We start from the raw sequence: 16,373 nt of genomic DNA, 5'->3' as shown, positions 1-16,373 counted from the left end.
TCGCTTCAAATTAGTATTTACACTCACACACCCACCTCACCTCCACCACACTCACGCTATCTCTCACCCCCCTCTTTCACTCCTTATACCATTCTACCTACACACTCAACCCATCTAATCCTGCACACCAACACTCGCATACCTAATCACCCCAAAGAGAAAGATCCCCCGTATAGCCTTAGCATACTGTTGGGGCAAGTGCTGTGAGCGAGCACCTATGAACTCCCCCACTCCTACACACACAATGACTGCAACTAAACCTCACTCGTACCATCCCACTCACGCTCCCACTCACCCATCTCACCTTACACCTCTACACTTACTTACACACCTAGTCACCCATCCACTCGTACACACCTACACTTACACACATACTCACTAATCAACTCTTACACACCTACACTTACCCACTCACCCATCCACCCTTACACACACACTCACTCATCAACTCTTACACACCTACACTTACACACCTACACTTACTTACACAACCACGCACTCAACTATTACACACCTACACTTACTTACACACTCACTCATCAACTCTTACACACCTACACTTACCCACTCACCCATCCACCCTTACACACACACTCACTCATCAACTCTTACACACCTACACTTACACACCTACACTTACACAACCACGCACTCATCAACTCTTACACACCTACACTTACTTACACACCTACTCACCCATCCACTCTTACACCCCTACACTTACTTACACACTTACTCATGAACTCTTACACACCAACACTTACACACCTACTCACCCATCCACTCTTACACACCTACACTTACTTACACACCCATCCACTCTTACACACCTACACTTACCCACTCACCCATCCACCCTTACACACACACTCACTCATCAACTCTTACATACCTACACTTACACACCTACACTTACTTACACACCCACTCACTCATCAACTCTTACACACCTACACTTACTTACACACCTACTCACTCATCCACTCTTACACACCTACACTTACTTACACACCTACACTTACTTACACACCTACACACACACTCACCAATCCACTCTTACACACCTACTCACCCATCCACTCTTACACACCTTCACTTACCCACTGACCAATCCACCCTTACACAGTTACACACACACACTCACTCATCAACTCTTACACACCTACACTTACACACCTACACTTACTTACACACCTACACTTACTTACATACCTACACACACTCACCAATCCACTCTTACACACCTACTCACCCATCCACTCTTACACACCTTCACTTACTCACTGACCTATCCACCCTTACACACACACTCACTCATCAACTCTTACACACATACACTTACACACCTACACTTACACACACCCACTCACCCCCCACCCTCCCTCCCCCTCACCCACACACGAGCTCTCACCGTCCCACCACCACCACCAGCCCCACCTACGATTCACCTACCAATAAACCCTCCCCACCTCACCCACCCACCGCCGGCTCTCACACCCCACCACAAGCCCAGCCAACCAGCCACCACAGGACACCTCGAGCCTCACCCGTCTCCCCCCCCTCCTCCAACACCACGATCACCCCCCCTCCTTCTCCAACACCACGATCATCACCATCACCCTCCCCTCCTACACCACGATCATCACCCTCCTCCTCCTACACCACGATCATCACCACCACCCTCCCCTCCTCCTACACCACGATCATCACCACCACCCTCCCCTCCTCCACCAACACCACGATCATCACCATCACCCCCCTCCTCCTACACCACGATCATCACCACCACCCTCCCCTCCTCCACCAACACCACGATCATCACCATCACCCCCCTACTCCAACACCACGATCATCACCCTCCTCCTACACCACGATCATCACCATCACCCCCCCCCCCTCCTACACCACGATCATCACCCTCCTCCTACACCACGATCATCACCACCACCACCACCCCCTCCTCCTACACCACGCTCATCACCCCCCCTCCTACACTACGATCATCACCACCACCACCACCCCCTCCTCCTACACCACGATCATCACCCTCCTCCTACACTACGATCATCACCACCACCACCACCCCCTCCTCCTACACCACGATCATCACCCCCCCCTCCTACACCACGATCGTCACCCCCCTCCAACACCACGATCATCACCACTCCCCTCCTCCTCCTACACCACGATCATCACCCTCCTCCTCCACCACGATCATCACCATCACCCCTCCTCCTCCTCCTACACCACGATCATCACCACCCCCCTCCTCACCTCGTCCCCGCCCTCCACTCCTCTCCATCACTACACGGGCCGGCTGGCTGTTCTCACGGCGGCCGTGCCGGCTCCACTTCTCGTTGTGTTCACCTCCATCCACACATCTCTCTCTTTCTTTCTCTACTCATCCCTTGCCGTGTCACCCACCACCTTCCACCTCCTCGTCGCCTCCCTCTCCCACTCGGAGAAGGAGCGCGAGTTCGCTGGAACTGTTCAGTGAAGAGGAGTTGACGCGAGGAGGAGCGCAATCATGGTAAGTGTCTTCAACTCCCCCTCTTCATCATCATCATCACCAGCTGGATCACCACTCATCATTAACATCATCTTCACCTACATCATCATCTTTACCTACATCATCATCATCACCACCAGCTGCATCACCACTCATCATTAACATCATCATTAACTTCATCATCACTCACGATCATCATCATCACCAGCAGCTGCATCACCACTCATCATTAACATCATCTTCACCTACATCATCATCACCAGCAGCTGCATCACCACTCATCATTAACATCATCTTCACCTACATCATCATCACCACCAGCTGCATCACCACTCATCATTAACATCATCTTCACCTACATCATCATCACCACCAGCTGCATCACCACTCATCATTAATATCATCATTAACATCATCATCTTCACCTACATCATCATCACCACCAGCTGCATCACCACTCATCAATAAGATCATCACTCACTCACATCATCATCTTCACCTACATCATCATCTTCACCTACATCATCATCTTCACCTACATCTTCATCATCACCACTAACTCACCATGTATATCCATGCGCAGCAAAGTCGTAGTACTGTTTCTATACTGTCGTGCAAAACTGCGCTTTGTGTTGTTGGTCTGATGCTGTGTTACTTGCGGTGTGCGTATGTAGTCTGTGCTGTGTGTAATAGTGTAACTCCGCTGGTGTCTATGGTATGTATCTGTAGATCATGTGCTGTGTGTGTGTGTCGAGGGTAGTGCAATCATTATTGTGTGTGTAGTATAGAGTGCGTGCTGTGTGGTATGTGTCTGTAGACACGACATTGTGTATTATATAGAGAGTTCGCGTGTTAAGGGTGCTGTGTAGCACGGAGAGCGTTGTACAATGTGGATGATGATGATGATGTGTATGATTATGATGATGATGTGTGTTGTACAATGTGGATGATGATGATGATGTGAGCGTTGTACACACAGACAGAGTGCGCAGCGAGTGCCTGGTGTGTTGAGTGTTTCGTGTGTCGCAGTGGGAGGTTGTGTGTGTCTGTGTGTGTGTGCCTGTGTGTGTGCCTGTGTGTGTCTGTGTGAGTGTGTGCCTGTGTGTGTCTGTCTGTGTGTGCCTGTGTGTGTCTGTCTGTGTGTGCGAGTGTGTGCATGTGTGTGTGTGTCTGTGTGAGTGTGTGTGTCTGTGTGTCTGTGTGAGTGTGTGTGTCTGTGTGTCTGTGTGTGTGCCTGTGTGTGTGTGCCTGTGTGTGTGTGCCTGTGTGTGTCTGTGTGTCTGTGTGTGTGCCTGTGTGTGTGTGCCTGTGTGTGTCTGTGTGAGTGTGTGCCTGTGTGTGTGTCTGTGTGTGTCTGTGTGAGTGTGTGTGCCTGTGTGTGTGTGTCTGTGTGTGTGTGTGTCTGTGTGTCTGTGTGCGTGTGTGTTTGTGTGTCTGTGGGTGTGTGTCTGTGTATCTGTGTGTGTGCGCCTGTGTGTGTGTCTGTCTGTGTGTGTGTCTCTGTCTGTGTGTCTGTGTGTGTGTGTCTGTATGTCTGTCTGTGTGTGTCTGTCTGTCTGTGTGTGTGTCTGTGTGTGTCTGTGTGTGTCTGTGTGTGTCTGTATGTGTCTGTGTGGGGGGGGGGTTGCGCCTTTAAACCCAGCGGCAGTAGGCAACGTCGTAGGTGGATCGGCAGTGTGTCCGGGCTTCAATGAAGACAACAACAATAAAACATCTTCTTGGTTCTTTCGGTAAAGTCACGTGACTTTACCGAAAGAACCAAGAAGATGAATCCCTGCAGTCACGAAAGCTTTAAATCGAAACAATAAAACATCCACGACAAGTTGGAAGGGCAGCAGGCAGTGGTCCGCACGCCTTGCAGTGCTGCTGCTGCTGTAGTGCGGCGTGTCCCCCCCCCCCCCCCAGTGATTCTTGTTTTATTATTTGTTATACAAGGTTCGGGGGGGGGGATTTAAATGAGTGGTGTTCTTCTTCATACGGTGGTCACCGACACACTCCCTTAGTGGCTGTTGAACGTGCCAGGGGGGTCGGGTGGTGGTTCGGCAGTGGTTAGTCGATGACCACCTATGAATACCAGATGTAACTTAAGTACTGACATCTATTTGTGTGTCCCCCCCCCACCCATTTTGTAAATCAGAGGTGTGGACTCGAGTCATGTGACTTGGACTCGAGTCATGAATTTGATGACTTGCGACTCGACTTGGACTTGCATAACAATGACTTTGTCCCACCTCTGTTGTAAATTAAACAAAGCCCCAGCTGACTTGTGTGCATTGTATAGTACACTTACAAACTACTGTGCACGTGATCGCGTGGACAAAATAACACTGGGCACATTCTCCTTTGCATAAAAGATGCTGTAAAACAACACGCGTGTTATTATTTTTATTATATAAACCTCATATCGCAACAACACGACTTGCCTAAATCAGTATCACATTTTCTCTCATAAAAACAGGGCTGTTGCCTTAAACGTCAGGTTAAATGATAAGCTAAAACCCACACGGATAGAGTGGTAGTGTTACATCATTCACTCGACAACAATTATGAACGCCGCTTGCATTCGGAGTTAAATTGTTCCTATTTGAGTGAGGTTACAAAGAGAAAGTAAATGATGTTACAAGTAAAACAACATGAAAGTTGTTAGCCCTCATGACAAACAAGCCACTATTGTTTGTAAAGTATTGTTTTAGCTGTTACGCAAAAAGAAAATGTGCATTTTACCTGCTGTAATTGTAAACCTCGTAAGCGTCACCGAGTCTCGGGAAACCCTTTTCTGGAGGTTCCTGCATTGAGATGTTTGGCTAATATCAAATCATTAGAGGAGTTTTTACTTCGTGTTGGAGGAAACTGTGGGCAGATGGGTGCTGGCTAGCCTAGCCGACTTTTATATCTATCAATGAGAGTTGTGTGTTTTAAGTCACAGACGTAGAATTATACAGCTATTGTGGCTACAGGTAATCCAGGATTTTAAATCACTTTGCTAATGTCATAGTTCTGAACTGCTCTGTGCAGTATGTGTGTGTTTGTTCTGTACACTGTCATGGTTTAGCACTGACGTGTGTGTCACGTGTATTCTGTAATACAAGAATACTGTCACTGTGTTTGTAATAGACCCAGGGCAGAGACCTATTTTATGAAAGTGCCAATGCTAGCCTCACCTCAGTGCCTCTTGTCAAATAGCAGCTGCACATGGTGAGTGGTTCAGCCGCTTTGTTTTCTTGTACCCCGCTAGTGATTCGTCTTGGACAGTACTAAAAAGAACAGATCTCATTCATGAAAAGCACGCTTAGCGTTGCATCAATTAAGGCATGTTTAAATGAGTTTTTGACGTGCTATTTTATTGTACATTTTACAGTTCTAATTAGGTGGGTGTTTTAACCATAAGGAAATGTATTTGCACAAAACATTGCCACTTTTTGCAATATATATTAAATTTAACATTTCGCGTTTAGTCGACTATATTTGTGTGCTGCGTTCCCCATTCATGTCATGTTAAGAGCACAATCGAAGCTCGCATAGCAGTGTTGTGGATTGGATACCTACAGCTTTTTGAGTGAGTGTCCCATACGCAAAAGCCTTCTTGATTCATTCGTCTCTGAGTAATTGTAAAAGGACTTTACCATGTTCATGTTATTATTGCTGACATCACAGCACGCAGACAGTAACACTCGCCACAACTCCCCCACAAAACCGTCCCACTCCCAAGAACCAACAAGAGGCTCGCTGTGACCTTAGGGGTCAGCATCTCTTCCCAGAGATTCCTTTGACATCCTGACGACAGTGAGATTCTCTCCAGTGTCCTCTCTCCAGGAATCAACCGAGTGGAGAACATAAAGCCGTCATTCATGCCCGTGGCTAATGGGCTGCTGCATTTTGAAGGAGTGGTTGGCATAACGCACACAAATACATGCCACATCACACACTCACACACAGGCGCTGAGCCGTGGACAGACAGCGTTGTGTGTAGGACATGGGTGGGAGCCTCAATGGCTCCGGAAAACGTGCCATGCGTCATACGTAAATGTGTGCCTCTGTTTTGTGCCAGTGTACACTGCAATGAACGGATTACGCAAGCAGCTGGGTTATTTATATATTTAGTAAACTTTTCTTTTCAAACAGGAAAGGGTTAATTAAGTTTTGCTTCCTGAAAGTTGATATCTGAGAAAGCAGTTTTTACTGAAATGAAAAATGATGCCATCATTGTGTGCCATTCCAGCAATATATCCAAATATTATTTGGTATGGCTGATGTAGTAGATGCAGAACAACAACTACAATTTCACATGCAGGTGGTCAAGCGAGATGTGTACATCCGCGTCAGCAGCAGTGGAGTTGAATCCCTGTGATGTCGTCTCCTTGTGTTTGTGGATTCGGGTATTGCGTCATTATATGTGCTGTACTGTTTGTTCTGGATGACCACATATCCAAATAATGTACGCATATCCTGTGTTTTATGTGCATCGTATATATGCTTATTGTCTTCCTTACGGCTTGTTTAGTCATGAGGAGACACTTTTAAATTGTTGCAAGGGCTTCTGACCTTAGACAACTTGCAAGGACATGATTATTGTTATTAGGTTTTTTTACGCAATTATATTTAAAAGTTGCTCATAAACTTTGGATTTTAATCTTGACACTGGCACATGGTAGCATTTTCTTTCAAATGCAAACAATGCCATTGGGTGAACATCTGCTTTATGGCGTAGAGCACTCTTTGATCATGCCCCGCGGTGTAATGAGGGTTAATGTGGTGTTGGAACCCTTGCGTATGTCTACAAGAGGTGCAACGATGCATCGATTCACGTATTGACATCATTTCTTAAGCTGACAGTAATACAGGCATCGGATCGAGTGTAATAATGTGTGTTTTCATATTTGCATATGTTGTATGAAGTGAGTTCACAAGGCCCCTTCAGCTGTTAAAGGCCATTACTTCGACACTGACTCATGACCACTTGCAGCTGGGGGTGGCAAATAGGCACATACGTCTGTTCAGTTCATACATGATACGTAAGAATGGCAGAGTTGGTGTGGTGATATTACAACCATATTATTGCCCGTGGACAATATTTTGAATAAAGTCAAAGCTCGGTGTTTACAACTGCTACGGCCCAGAGGAACAGAATGAAACAGAGGATTAAAGCATTAGCTTATTTTTCTGAAATTTACTACAAAAATTAAATGTTGAGGATTATGGTGACTATTTCTTCTTTCAGTGGTAGGCATTGCTTTCCATTGACAATTGGAGAGTGTATGTGTATTGTTTAAAGACAATATTTGAGGACAGATTATACCCATATACTGCCTTGAAATAACAGGATAAGTAAACAATTTAAAAGGGAATTTTGGCTGGAAAGCAAAGAAATTTTGCACGTCAGCAAAATAATCCTCCTTTTATTTTTACTTATCCCATTGTTTACAATAGAAGATTAGTGATGCAACACAAACACAACTAAACATGTGTTCTTTTGAACTTTAAAGGACATAGGGTGTTTTCTCTTCCACAATGCAATACACCATACTTTGATCTGTGTTAGTGTGTAGGTCGGTTGTTGGTTTTTTTCTGTTGATTTTCAAAATCAGTGTCTTCATGCTCAAATAACCTTGACGCGGAGTTCATTTGTATTGGTAGCACTGAGATATTTTTACAAGTCCCACATTAATGTGGCAGGGGTCTTTCTCTGCATAACACAATCACAGGTCACTCCCTAGAAATAGGTTCTGAATGCATTTTTACACCATCGGAGAGATACTAGGCTGAGTTGATACCCGACTGGGATTTGACCTTGAAAGTTTCAGATTGAGGGCCACGCAGCCAGATAAGTTCATGATTTCATTGACTAAATGATCTGTTAGGGTAATAAAGTAATAACCATGAAAACTCAATAAAAATCGCTGACAATTGACTTTTGACGTATAAATGAGAAGAAACGGATTTGTCAATTAAAATGGAATCTGACAGTACATGCACAGGATTGTCTGTGTAAGAGCTCATTATTTACGGTGAATGCAAATTTTCTGCAGATTCTATGCAAATGTTAGATTTAGGGTAGATGAGAAACCAAGACGTGCAAACGAGACCCAAAAAAACGTGAAGGAGTGCAACTGTAATGGTAAAACCCAGACCATATAATATGACTAGTCCTTGAATACAATTACGACCTCCGGCCACCTTCCGAATCGTCACAATTCAGTAAATTGCTAGAGGGGTTACGTTCCATTATTGGTCATAACCAAATGTATGTATCGTGCAGTGCATGCAGTTCTTTAGCCGCACATACAAAACTAAAATCGTTCAACAAAACCACTGGATGAAGTAGCCCAAAATCTTGTGACACCGTTGGTGTCAATGCCAAACCCTGTGACATAGCAGAAATTAATACGTAACTCAGCCCTGAACATTGCTGCAGCTGTGCCACCGCCTGTAATCTGCGTGTTCAGTCAGAAACTTTTTTTTCTTAGGACAGTGCAGAGACTGCCGGAAGCAGGAAGTTTTATTTTAGTTCAGTTTATTTTTGAACGTTTCATACGTAAACACATGTCACATTTTCGAGTAAAAGTGCACCAAGTGACCGTTGAACGCAGGCCCAATGATTTACTTCGGCGTTGTGAAAGTAAAAAAAAAGGACCAGCCATGCCATTCGTATGATTATTATTTTATCGTGAACAAAAAAAATTACATGACAGTGTTGGAAACGGAGACTAGGTGTCAATCCGCACTGTGGTGAAATATGCTCAAGCAACGCACATGACCAACACACAGTGGGAGAGGGCCTTCATTCATTGATGAACTGGAGAAGCCCACTACAACTGTGCACTTTTAAATCTCCGATTAGCGCGGGTGGCCGACCCACGTTACAATAAACTACTTTTAAAAAGTTTTTTTTTAAAACAACGGTTTTATTAACAACTTCGTTAAACTCACGGACGAGAAGTACGTCAATGGTGCCTGAGACACGTGGCGCCTGCGGTTTGTGCGAGCCGATTTCACAGTTTAGGGACCACAGCGTTGTTGACCTCCACACAAAATATATAAATAATAAGGCGCCCATACAAAAATTGTAATTGCTTGAAAATAGGCAATTAATTGATGAATTGATGCCGATTTTCATACAGGCGTGCACTGTCACCGGATCTGAGTGCGCGTGCTAAATTTGGAATTGATTGGACAACAGGAAGTCGACTAACTTTTGATTACAAGATTTGACCACGACAAACACAAGCGAAGTTCAATAAAACCGTTGAAAATAAAGAATCTTCACGCGAACATCGAAGTTGTCACGCAAACATGGGAGGCGGTAGGAGATTTTGTGATTAGGGGTCCATAAATGACGTCACGCACCGGCACCTGGGGGGGGGGGGGGGGTCAGACATGACGATGTGTGACGATGGGGGGGGGGGTGAGAAATGTGAAGTCACATCAAAATGCGCAACTTTAAATAAATATAGACAACACGTTCTACTTAATTAAATAGGCTTTTTAAAAAATGTTTTCTCCTACAACATCAGGTGCAGCGCCGCATTAAATACGCACTACAATGACAATAGTTTAAAGCGATTTGAAGCATGTTTTTTGGGGGGGGAGGGGCAAAGCTTTGTGACGTCATATTTGAGGGGGGGGTTCTGACTTTTTGTGACGCCGTGTGACGAAGGGGGGAGGGGGTCAAAAATCGTCCAAAATCGCGTGACGTCATTTATGGACGGCCCCTTAGGGTTGGTTGGACGTGGGGGGGGCAGGCAAGGACCGTGTGGTGTGATGGGAACACACACACAGAGTGGGGGGCTCGCTCTTTATCAGCCTGGGGTGGAACAGAAGTGAGGGCAGCCACACTTTGTGCAAGGCAGAGAGAGAGGAGAGGGCTTCTTGGCAGAACCGGCCCTAGACCTTTGGGGGCCCTAAGCAAAATTTGGTTGGAGGCCCCTTTGATGTATGATTTTTTTCACCCACTAGCTCGCAGTGACTCTAGGGGGGCCCTCTGCTGGCCACGGGGCCCTTTGCAATTGCAAGGGTCGCTTAGTAGCTGGGCCGGCTCTGCTTCTTGGCAACGTTTCGTTTGGGCTCGCTCTGGCCGGGCAGCAGAGTTGTGCACCGATTGGCAAGGCATTCGGATTGCGTGGCCGGTCGGGTCTCGGGAGATGCTATCGTGAGAAATTTCAGCTCGTGTGTTGGCGGCCACAAAAAATCCTGCTGCTGCCACCCTCCAAACACCCACCCCCACACCCCCCACTAAAAGACAAAAAAAATAATAACCACATGTGCCTGTTTGAGCGCCACACTGAGGAATGTGAAGCCGAACGATAACGTGTTTCCCTTGAATGAAAACTTTGGTGGGGAAAAACACGAGTTGCTTGCAGCCTCGTTTGAAGATTTTGTTTGTTTGTTTGTTCACCTACCGGCGGATTACATTTACATCCGTTCAATTAAACGATTATTATTATGCTGCCTTCAAATGCATTGCAGGCTGTCGGCAAGCGGCGACGCTCTACGATTGCACAGTGAGACGTCTGCGAACGTAATCGAGTGGCTTGCACTTTGCTGTGCCTCAAGCCCCAGAGAGGCAGAGGCAACGGGGCCTGAATTCGGCATCGGAGCCCGCAACGGTCTGTGAAGAGAGGAGACCGCGCGAGTCGCCGCCCTTGGGGTGTTGCCTTTCAGCCAGGTCCAGTGACGTGCAAAGGTGATGGAAGTGGCATGGTGTGATGCAGGGTGTGGCGCTGCTTGTACCCAAGGGGACTGCGTTGTCCCCTTCTGCCCATCCAATCTGAACAAGCAGTGCTGAAAAGAGCCGTAGTGTTCTTTGTTGTTGTTGTGGTGAGGCTATTCACAAGGCATTCTGACAATTCATGGCACCTGCGATGCCATGAATTGTCAGAATTTATTATTTTAATAATCAAAAAATGTGTTTAATGTTACACTCTTTTCATAATTTATCAGAGTTCAGAATCAGAATAGTTAGACTGAAGGAATCCGATGAGCTATGAAGCTCTTTTATATTTACAGATGTCCAGTATGGACGGTCAGCATCACGAGCATAAAAAGTAACGTTTCCATATAATTTACGTATAAATTGTAAAAAAAAAAAAACTTTTAAATACATTTCATCGCGTGTAATTTTAGTGTAAGAATTAGAGTTTAATTGATGAAGAAATAACATATTGCTACAAGTCATTCTTTCAGTGCCCTACCAGTGTATGCAATTTTTAAAACACAAGATACTGCTGGTTTCTGCTGGAGCCTTGGGTAACTAACCTTGCCTGTACAGTATTACAAACATGCGAGTCTCCATTGATAGTGTTATTTGTTGGCAGGCAAGAACATACTGGAGGTGGGAGGGATGGCATACCGGTTAGCGCGTTGCACTATGAACTCGACCCATAAGTTCGATTCCCACCCATGGCTGCTATCTAAGGCGAGTGATATTGGAACCAGTCTTAGTTCCTTCACTTCACCATGTGGGGAGACCTTCATCCAGCAGTGAAAACAAAAACTATTTTATTTTTAGATGATTAACAATTTTAGTTGAGTAACAACGGGGCTGTACAGTATTCAAATAATAACATTGATCTAGAATATGCCCAATGCAAGTGCGAAAATATCTCTCTTGCTTGTGAACTAGTTTCTTCTAATTTGGTTGCCAATTCGTCGACATTTATATTTTAATAAGACATCTGGAGGCACATGTGCAATGCAGACGTCTACACCAAAGGTTCTCCGGAGACTCGTATTTTTATTTGACACTGCACGCTTGTAACTCTCAGTGTCATCACCGGTGACCGTGGGATGAATTGAGACCTCGTGTGCCCATGACCTCTGCAGGTTTCCAGAATTCCACCCGTGCCATCAAAGGTGAATACTTAATGATCCTGTTAGCTCTCTACTGCACGGGGCATAGCACATGGTCACACGTTTGCCTATTCTCAAGCACATGTAATGTGGACTAAGTCATTCAAGGCTGGCTAAGCCAATCTCAGTGTCTGGCGGAGGAGGGCTATTTGGATAGTGCTCAATCCACAGTGTTGATGTTTCCACAACAGTCATGTATTTAAGGCTTAGTCAACCTTGAGAGAGGCTTGGGACTAGTTTGTGATATCACACCACTGATGTTAGCTGTGGCTGGGAATCACTCATGTCGCCAGGTGTGGAGGCAGGCATGGGACCATGGTACACTACAACTATGGGGTTTGCTCCCCACAACATAGCCCACCAGGAGCACATATCACACGTTGTTAACGCATGGTAATTGCCCATCCAAGCACTATGCAGGATCAACTCCGCTCAACTTCTGAGATCTGACGAGATCAGGTGCATGCCTCGTGATTTGTCCATAGGTGTGTGGATACGGGGAATAAGTGACATGCGTAAGTGCAGATAATAGGATACTGTTGTTAAAAGGATATTCACCCTTGCAGAGAACCATGAGCAAACTCCATAATAATGGGTTGGAGTTGAACTTGGAGCACACACAACTCCACACCAGAGACGACGACGCTGCCAGTCTGCCAACTCGGTAGCACCGTCCTTGCGATGCCAGCGGTGCTCGTGAAGGAAGCATGCGGTGCACTGTACAGTGCATCATATCGGATTAATTAAATAGGAAGCCAATGCAGGAAGTGCTACAGGCACTCTGACCGTCAGGGCAGGATGTGGGCCGAGTTTCGATGGAGTGGGGCCAGCCGCAGTGGACGGCAAGACACCACACGCGCATTCATTGCCGACCGCCACCAGGGTTTGTTGTCCCAGAACAAAACAAAGTGAGAGCGCGCCACGGGATGCCTCTTGCTGGTGGCAGGATTTTTTTTTTAAACGTCTCTTGAAACGCAGGTCATGGTAGGCGGTGGTGAGGGCACCGGGGCCGCTAAGTGTGAACCTGGAAGAGGTCAACACACTCGTCAACCAAAACTGCATTAAAAGAAAAATAATAAACTAATAAATGTAATCGGCGACGTTTCGGGCACTGGCCCTTCTTCATGGCCCATAAACAGGTGGCGTTGTTGACAAGTGCGAGTTTTATTTTGTATTAATTGTGCTGGTGCACCACTGCCAACGCAGCAGGCATTACCAAATAAATATAATTTGTTTCATTTGGTAGAGGTCAACGGACGAGTCAATTCAGGGGTAGCAGTGTTTGCGTAGCTATAAGTCTGTCACTCGAAAGGTATCGTCGTGGTGGCATGGCGTGATTGCTGGGAATTTTATGCCATCTCTCCCGCTATGGATTGTATACTCTGTATGTGCAGAGTGATGAGTCGTGTGTGAGTTTAATGGAATTGACGAAATTCCAATTTAGGACCCTCCTGAAAAACTAGTCTTGAGACTCGGTGAGGCTTTTCTGGATATACAAATGACTTTATTAGTATTTTAGAGTGGGAATTAATGGCAGTGATTTTTCAAGAAAGCATACCCCGAGCCATGGTGTGTGTGTGTTTTGATTTAAACATATTTGTGCTTACACAATAGGCATTAAGAATTAATGTAGCTCATGGGAAGCTATAATTAAACAAGGCAGATGGTCCGTTTAATATAAACAGCCGGCATGTTCCTCCAGGTATGTTTGTAAGTTATATACAGTAAGTTGGTTTACATATTGGTGGGTGGAGTGATAGCGCAATGATTCACACGCTGTGGTAAGAACCCAACCACAAGGGGTTAATTCCAGGCTATGGCGTAAACATCATTGACGAGTGATATCTGAACCGCTCTTCCTTTGTCCTTTCACTGACCTGCACTGACCAGCATGGCGAGGTATTGCCAACCAAACTCCCGTCACTTACACAACAAGATGAATCCTTCATCCAGCAGTGAAGCAATGAGGACAAAAAATATAATTCAGGCGGTAGATTATAAAAATGCTATTCGTGAGATTGTGCTCACATTACAGCTAGAGTTGACAACCTATCACAATCCCCACGGTCAATAAAATGAGTACCACTTGGTGAGCCACACTGTGGGAAGTCGCATGGATAGGCTTGTCAAAACCATGGGAAAGTGTATTTTCCACCACTGGCTCAGGGCAGGAAATGAATATGAATGCTGTGTAAGTAATGGGGCCACTTAGATTTGAATTTTACATTCTCAACCGTTTGGCTGTATCTCATTAATTGTAGCATACAGTGTATTTGTAATATAAATTTGTCTTGGCCTTGCTTGTCAGTAGTCATTGGCATCTGGTAAGAGTGTCATTAAGTACTCTGTTCAAATGAAAGATAGCGGTTTCCCACTTAATGGGGATGGTTGCTAGTCTTTATATTGATTTTAGACACATAGAACATTTCATTGTGACTGACTGCCCCACTCAAGATTCTATTACCGTACCTGAAATTACAGTTGAACGTTGATAACATTTTTTTGTTTTTTGCTGAAAAGTGTAAAAAAGTATGGAGAGGTGTGTGTTTGGAATTACAGCGATGCAGAATGATAAATACTCTACATGGATCAGACAACATAAGCCAGTCGGAGACGTAAATGTAACTGGAAATAAAAGTACGGGGGCTTGGGCAAGACATGTTGCTGAAAGGTATGATGGCAGGTGGTTGAGATTAAATATGGAGTGGCAGGCAAAGGAGAGAACACACCAAAGTTATCCAACTGTGGGGATGCAGCAATGACATCGGCTCGTGTGCAATAGCTCGGAAGGATTGTTGCATCGTCAGACCATGAGATGATGACGGCCTGGGAAGGCCTGCCTGTATGCAGCAGCAGTGATAGTTACCCTGAAGTGAAAGAGAGTTGCTTTCAGCAGGTATTTCCCATGCCCGGTGTGTATGTCTGCATTTGCACAAAAACCACCGTGGCATTGATCAGACAGTCTTGGACTGGAACGAGCTACCGATCCTGGCAAGCCTCGTGTACGGTTCTCAACAGGAATGAATGTCGAAGCATACGGTGGCCTATGATGGGGGGAGGGAATTTTACTGGTGTATGTCCTGGGACACTCAAGGTTTTCTTTGGGCCATGGTGGATGTCTTGGCAGCCAACGTCCGTACATTCGTGGAAAGACAGTAAAGAAGAATGATGGTTTTGACTACTGGTTTAACGATTCTCACCCACACGCCTCCACCGTCCGCCCCACCGGCAAGTCAGTGGATTGTTACAATTTATGGAAGCGATTCAATTCTAGAATCAATATATTTTTTTACATTGTGGTGAATGTAGTGGCTTCTAGTGGAAACAAGTGTCAATTTAACCCATGTAATTAAACATATAGGTCTTATTAGTTCTTACACGTGCAAATTTATACACGTTTCGTAAGCTTGAGAATATTCTTTGATGCATTTAAACACCCATAATTTTTTACTTGTCCGCAAATATGTGAATTACAAAAGAAACAGTGGTGATGATCGCTAACAGAAATCATGCTTAAAATTGTATTCGTTTTTTATGTCCCTGAATGAGAGGTATTCACATTAACAGTCAAAGTGGAATTTCCTGTTTTCTTTCATCTCCAACCTAAAATAAGTAGAGGATTGCATCGCTGATTAAATCGTTGCGTAACGACGCGCACTGATTGCAGCATGACGATGACGTTGTATTTTAAACAGTGCTTTCATATGGGGGGAAAAAATCAATCAATGCATAGCCTCTCGTTTCAATATACAGTACCGCAACTGGAAACACGCAAACGATGATGCTGTGCTGCACCACGTGTTGGTGTGAAAGAATCAATTGTCCAGTAAAGTTGAGTCGTTGGGTACTTAAAATTAGGCCAGGTAAGCGCCCATATATTGTTGGTAGAACTGCATGGCATTGTTGTCGTGTGCTGCAAGTCAAATGCCAAAGTTACTTTTAGTTTTTTGGCCCCACAACTGTGGCAGCTTAGAACACGTGTTCCTGGGAATTAGGAGCAAATTCAAGTGGTGGAATC

At 45.2% G+C, this 16,373-nt stretch overlaps 1 protein-coding gene across 1 annotated transcript in view; it reads left to right on the top strand.

Moving 5' to 3' along the window:
• The first annotated feature begins 2,280 nt into the window (after window positions 1–2,280).
• The window catches only part of LOC144954614 (unconventional myosin-Ie-like), a 112,093-nt gene continuing 98,000 nt past the window's right edge, over window positions 2,281–16,373 (top strand). Inside the window, exon 1 of the mRNA XM_078885074.1 lies at window positions 2,281–2,530. Within this exon, the coding sequence (XP_078741200.1) occupies window positions 2,528–2,530 (3 nt within the window). The 5' untranslated portion in view covers window positions 2,281–2,527. The remainder of the gene's footprint in view (window positions 2,531–16,373) is intronic.

The sequence above is a fragment of the Lampetra fluviatilis genome, chromosome 3 (assembly GCF_964198595.1).
Source record: "Lampetra fluviatilis chromosome 3, kcLamFluv1.1, whole genome shotgun sequence".
Taxonomy (NCBI): domain Eukaryota; kingdom Metazoa; phylum Chordata; class Hyperoartia; order Petromyzontiformes; family Petromyzontidae; genus Lampetra; species Lampetra fluviatilis.
The sequence above is the reverse complement of the archived record's forward strand: the minus strand, read 5'-3'. Positions and strand labels throughout refer to the sequence as shown.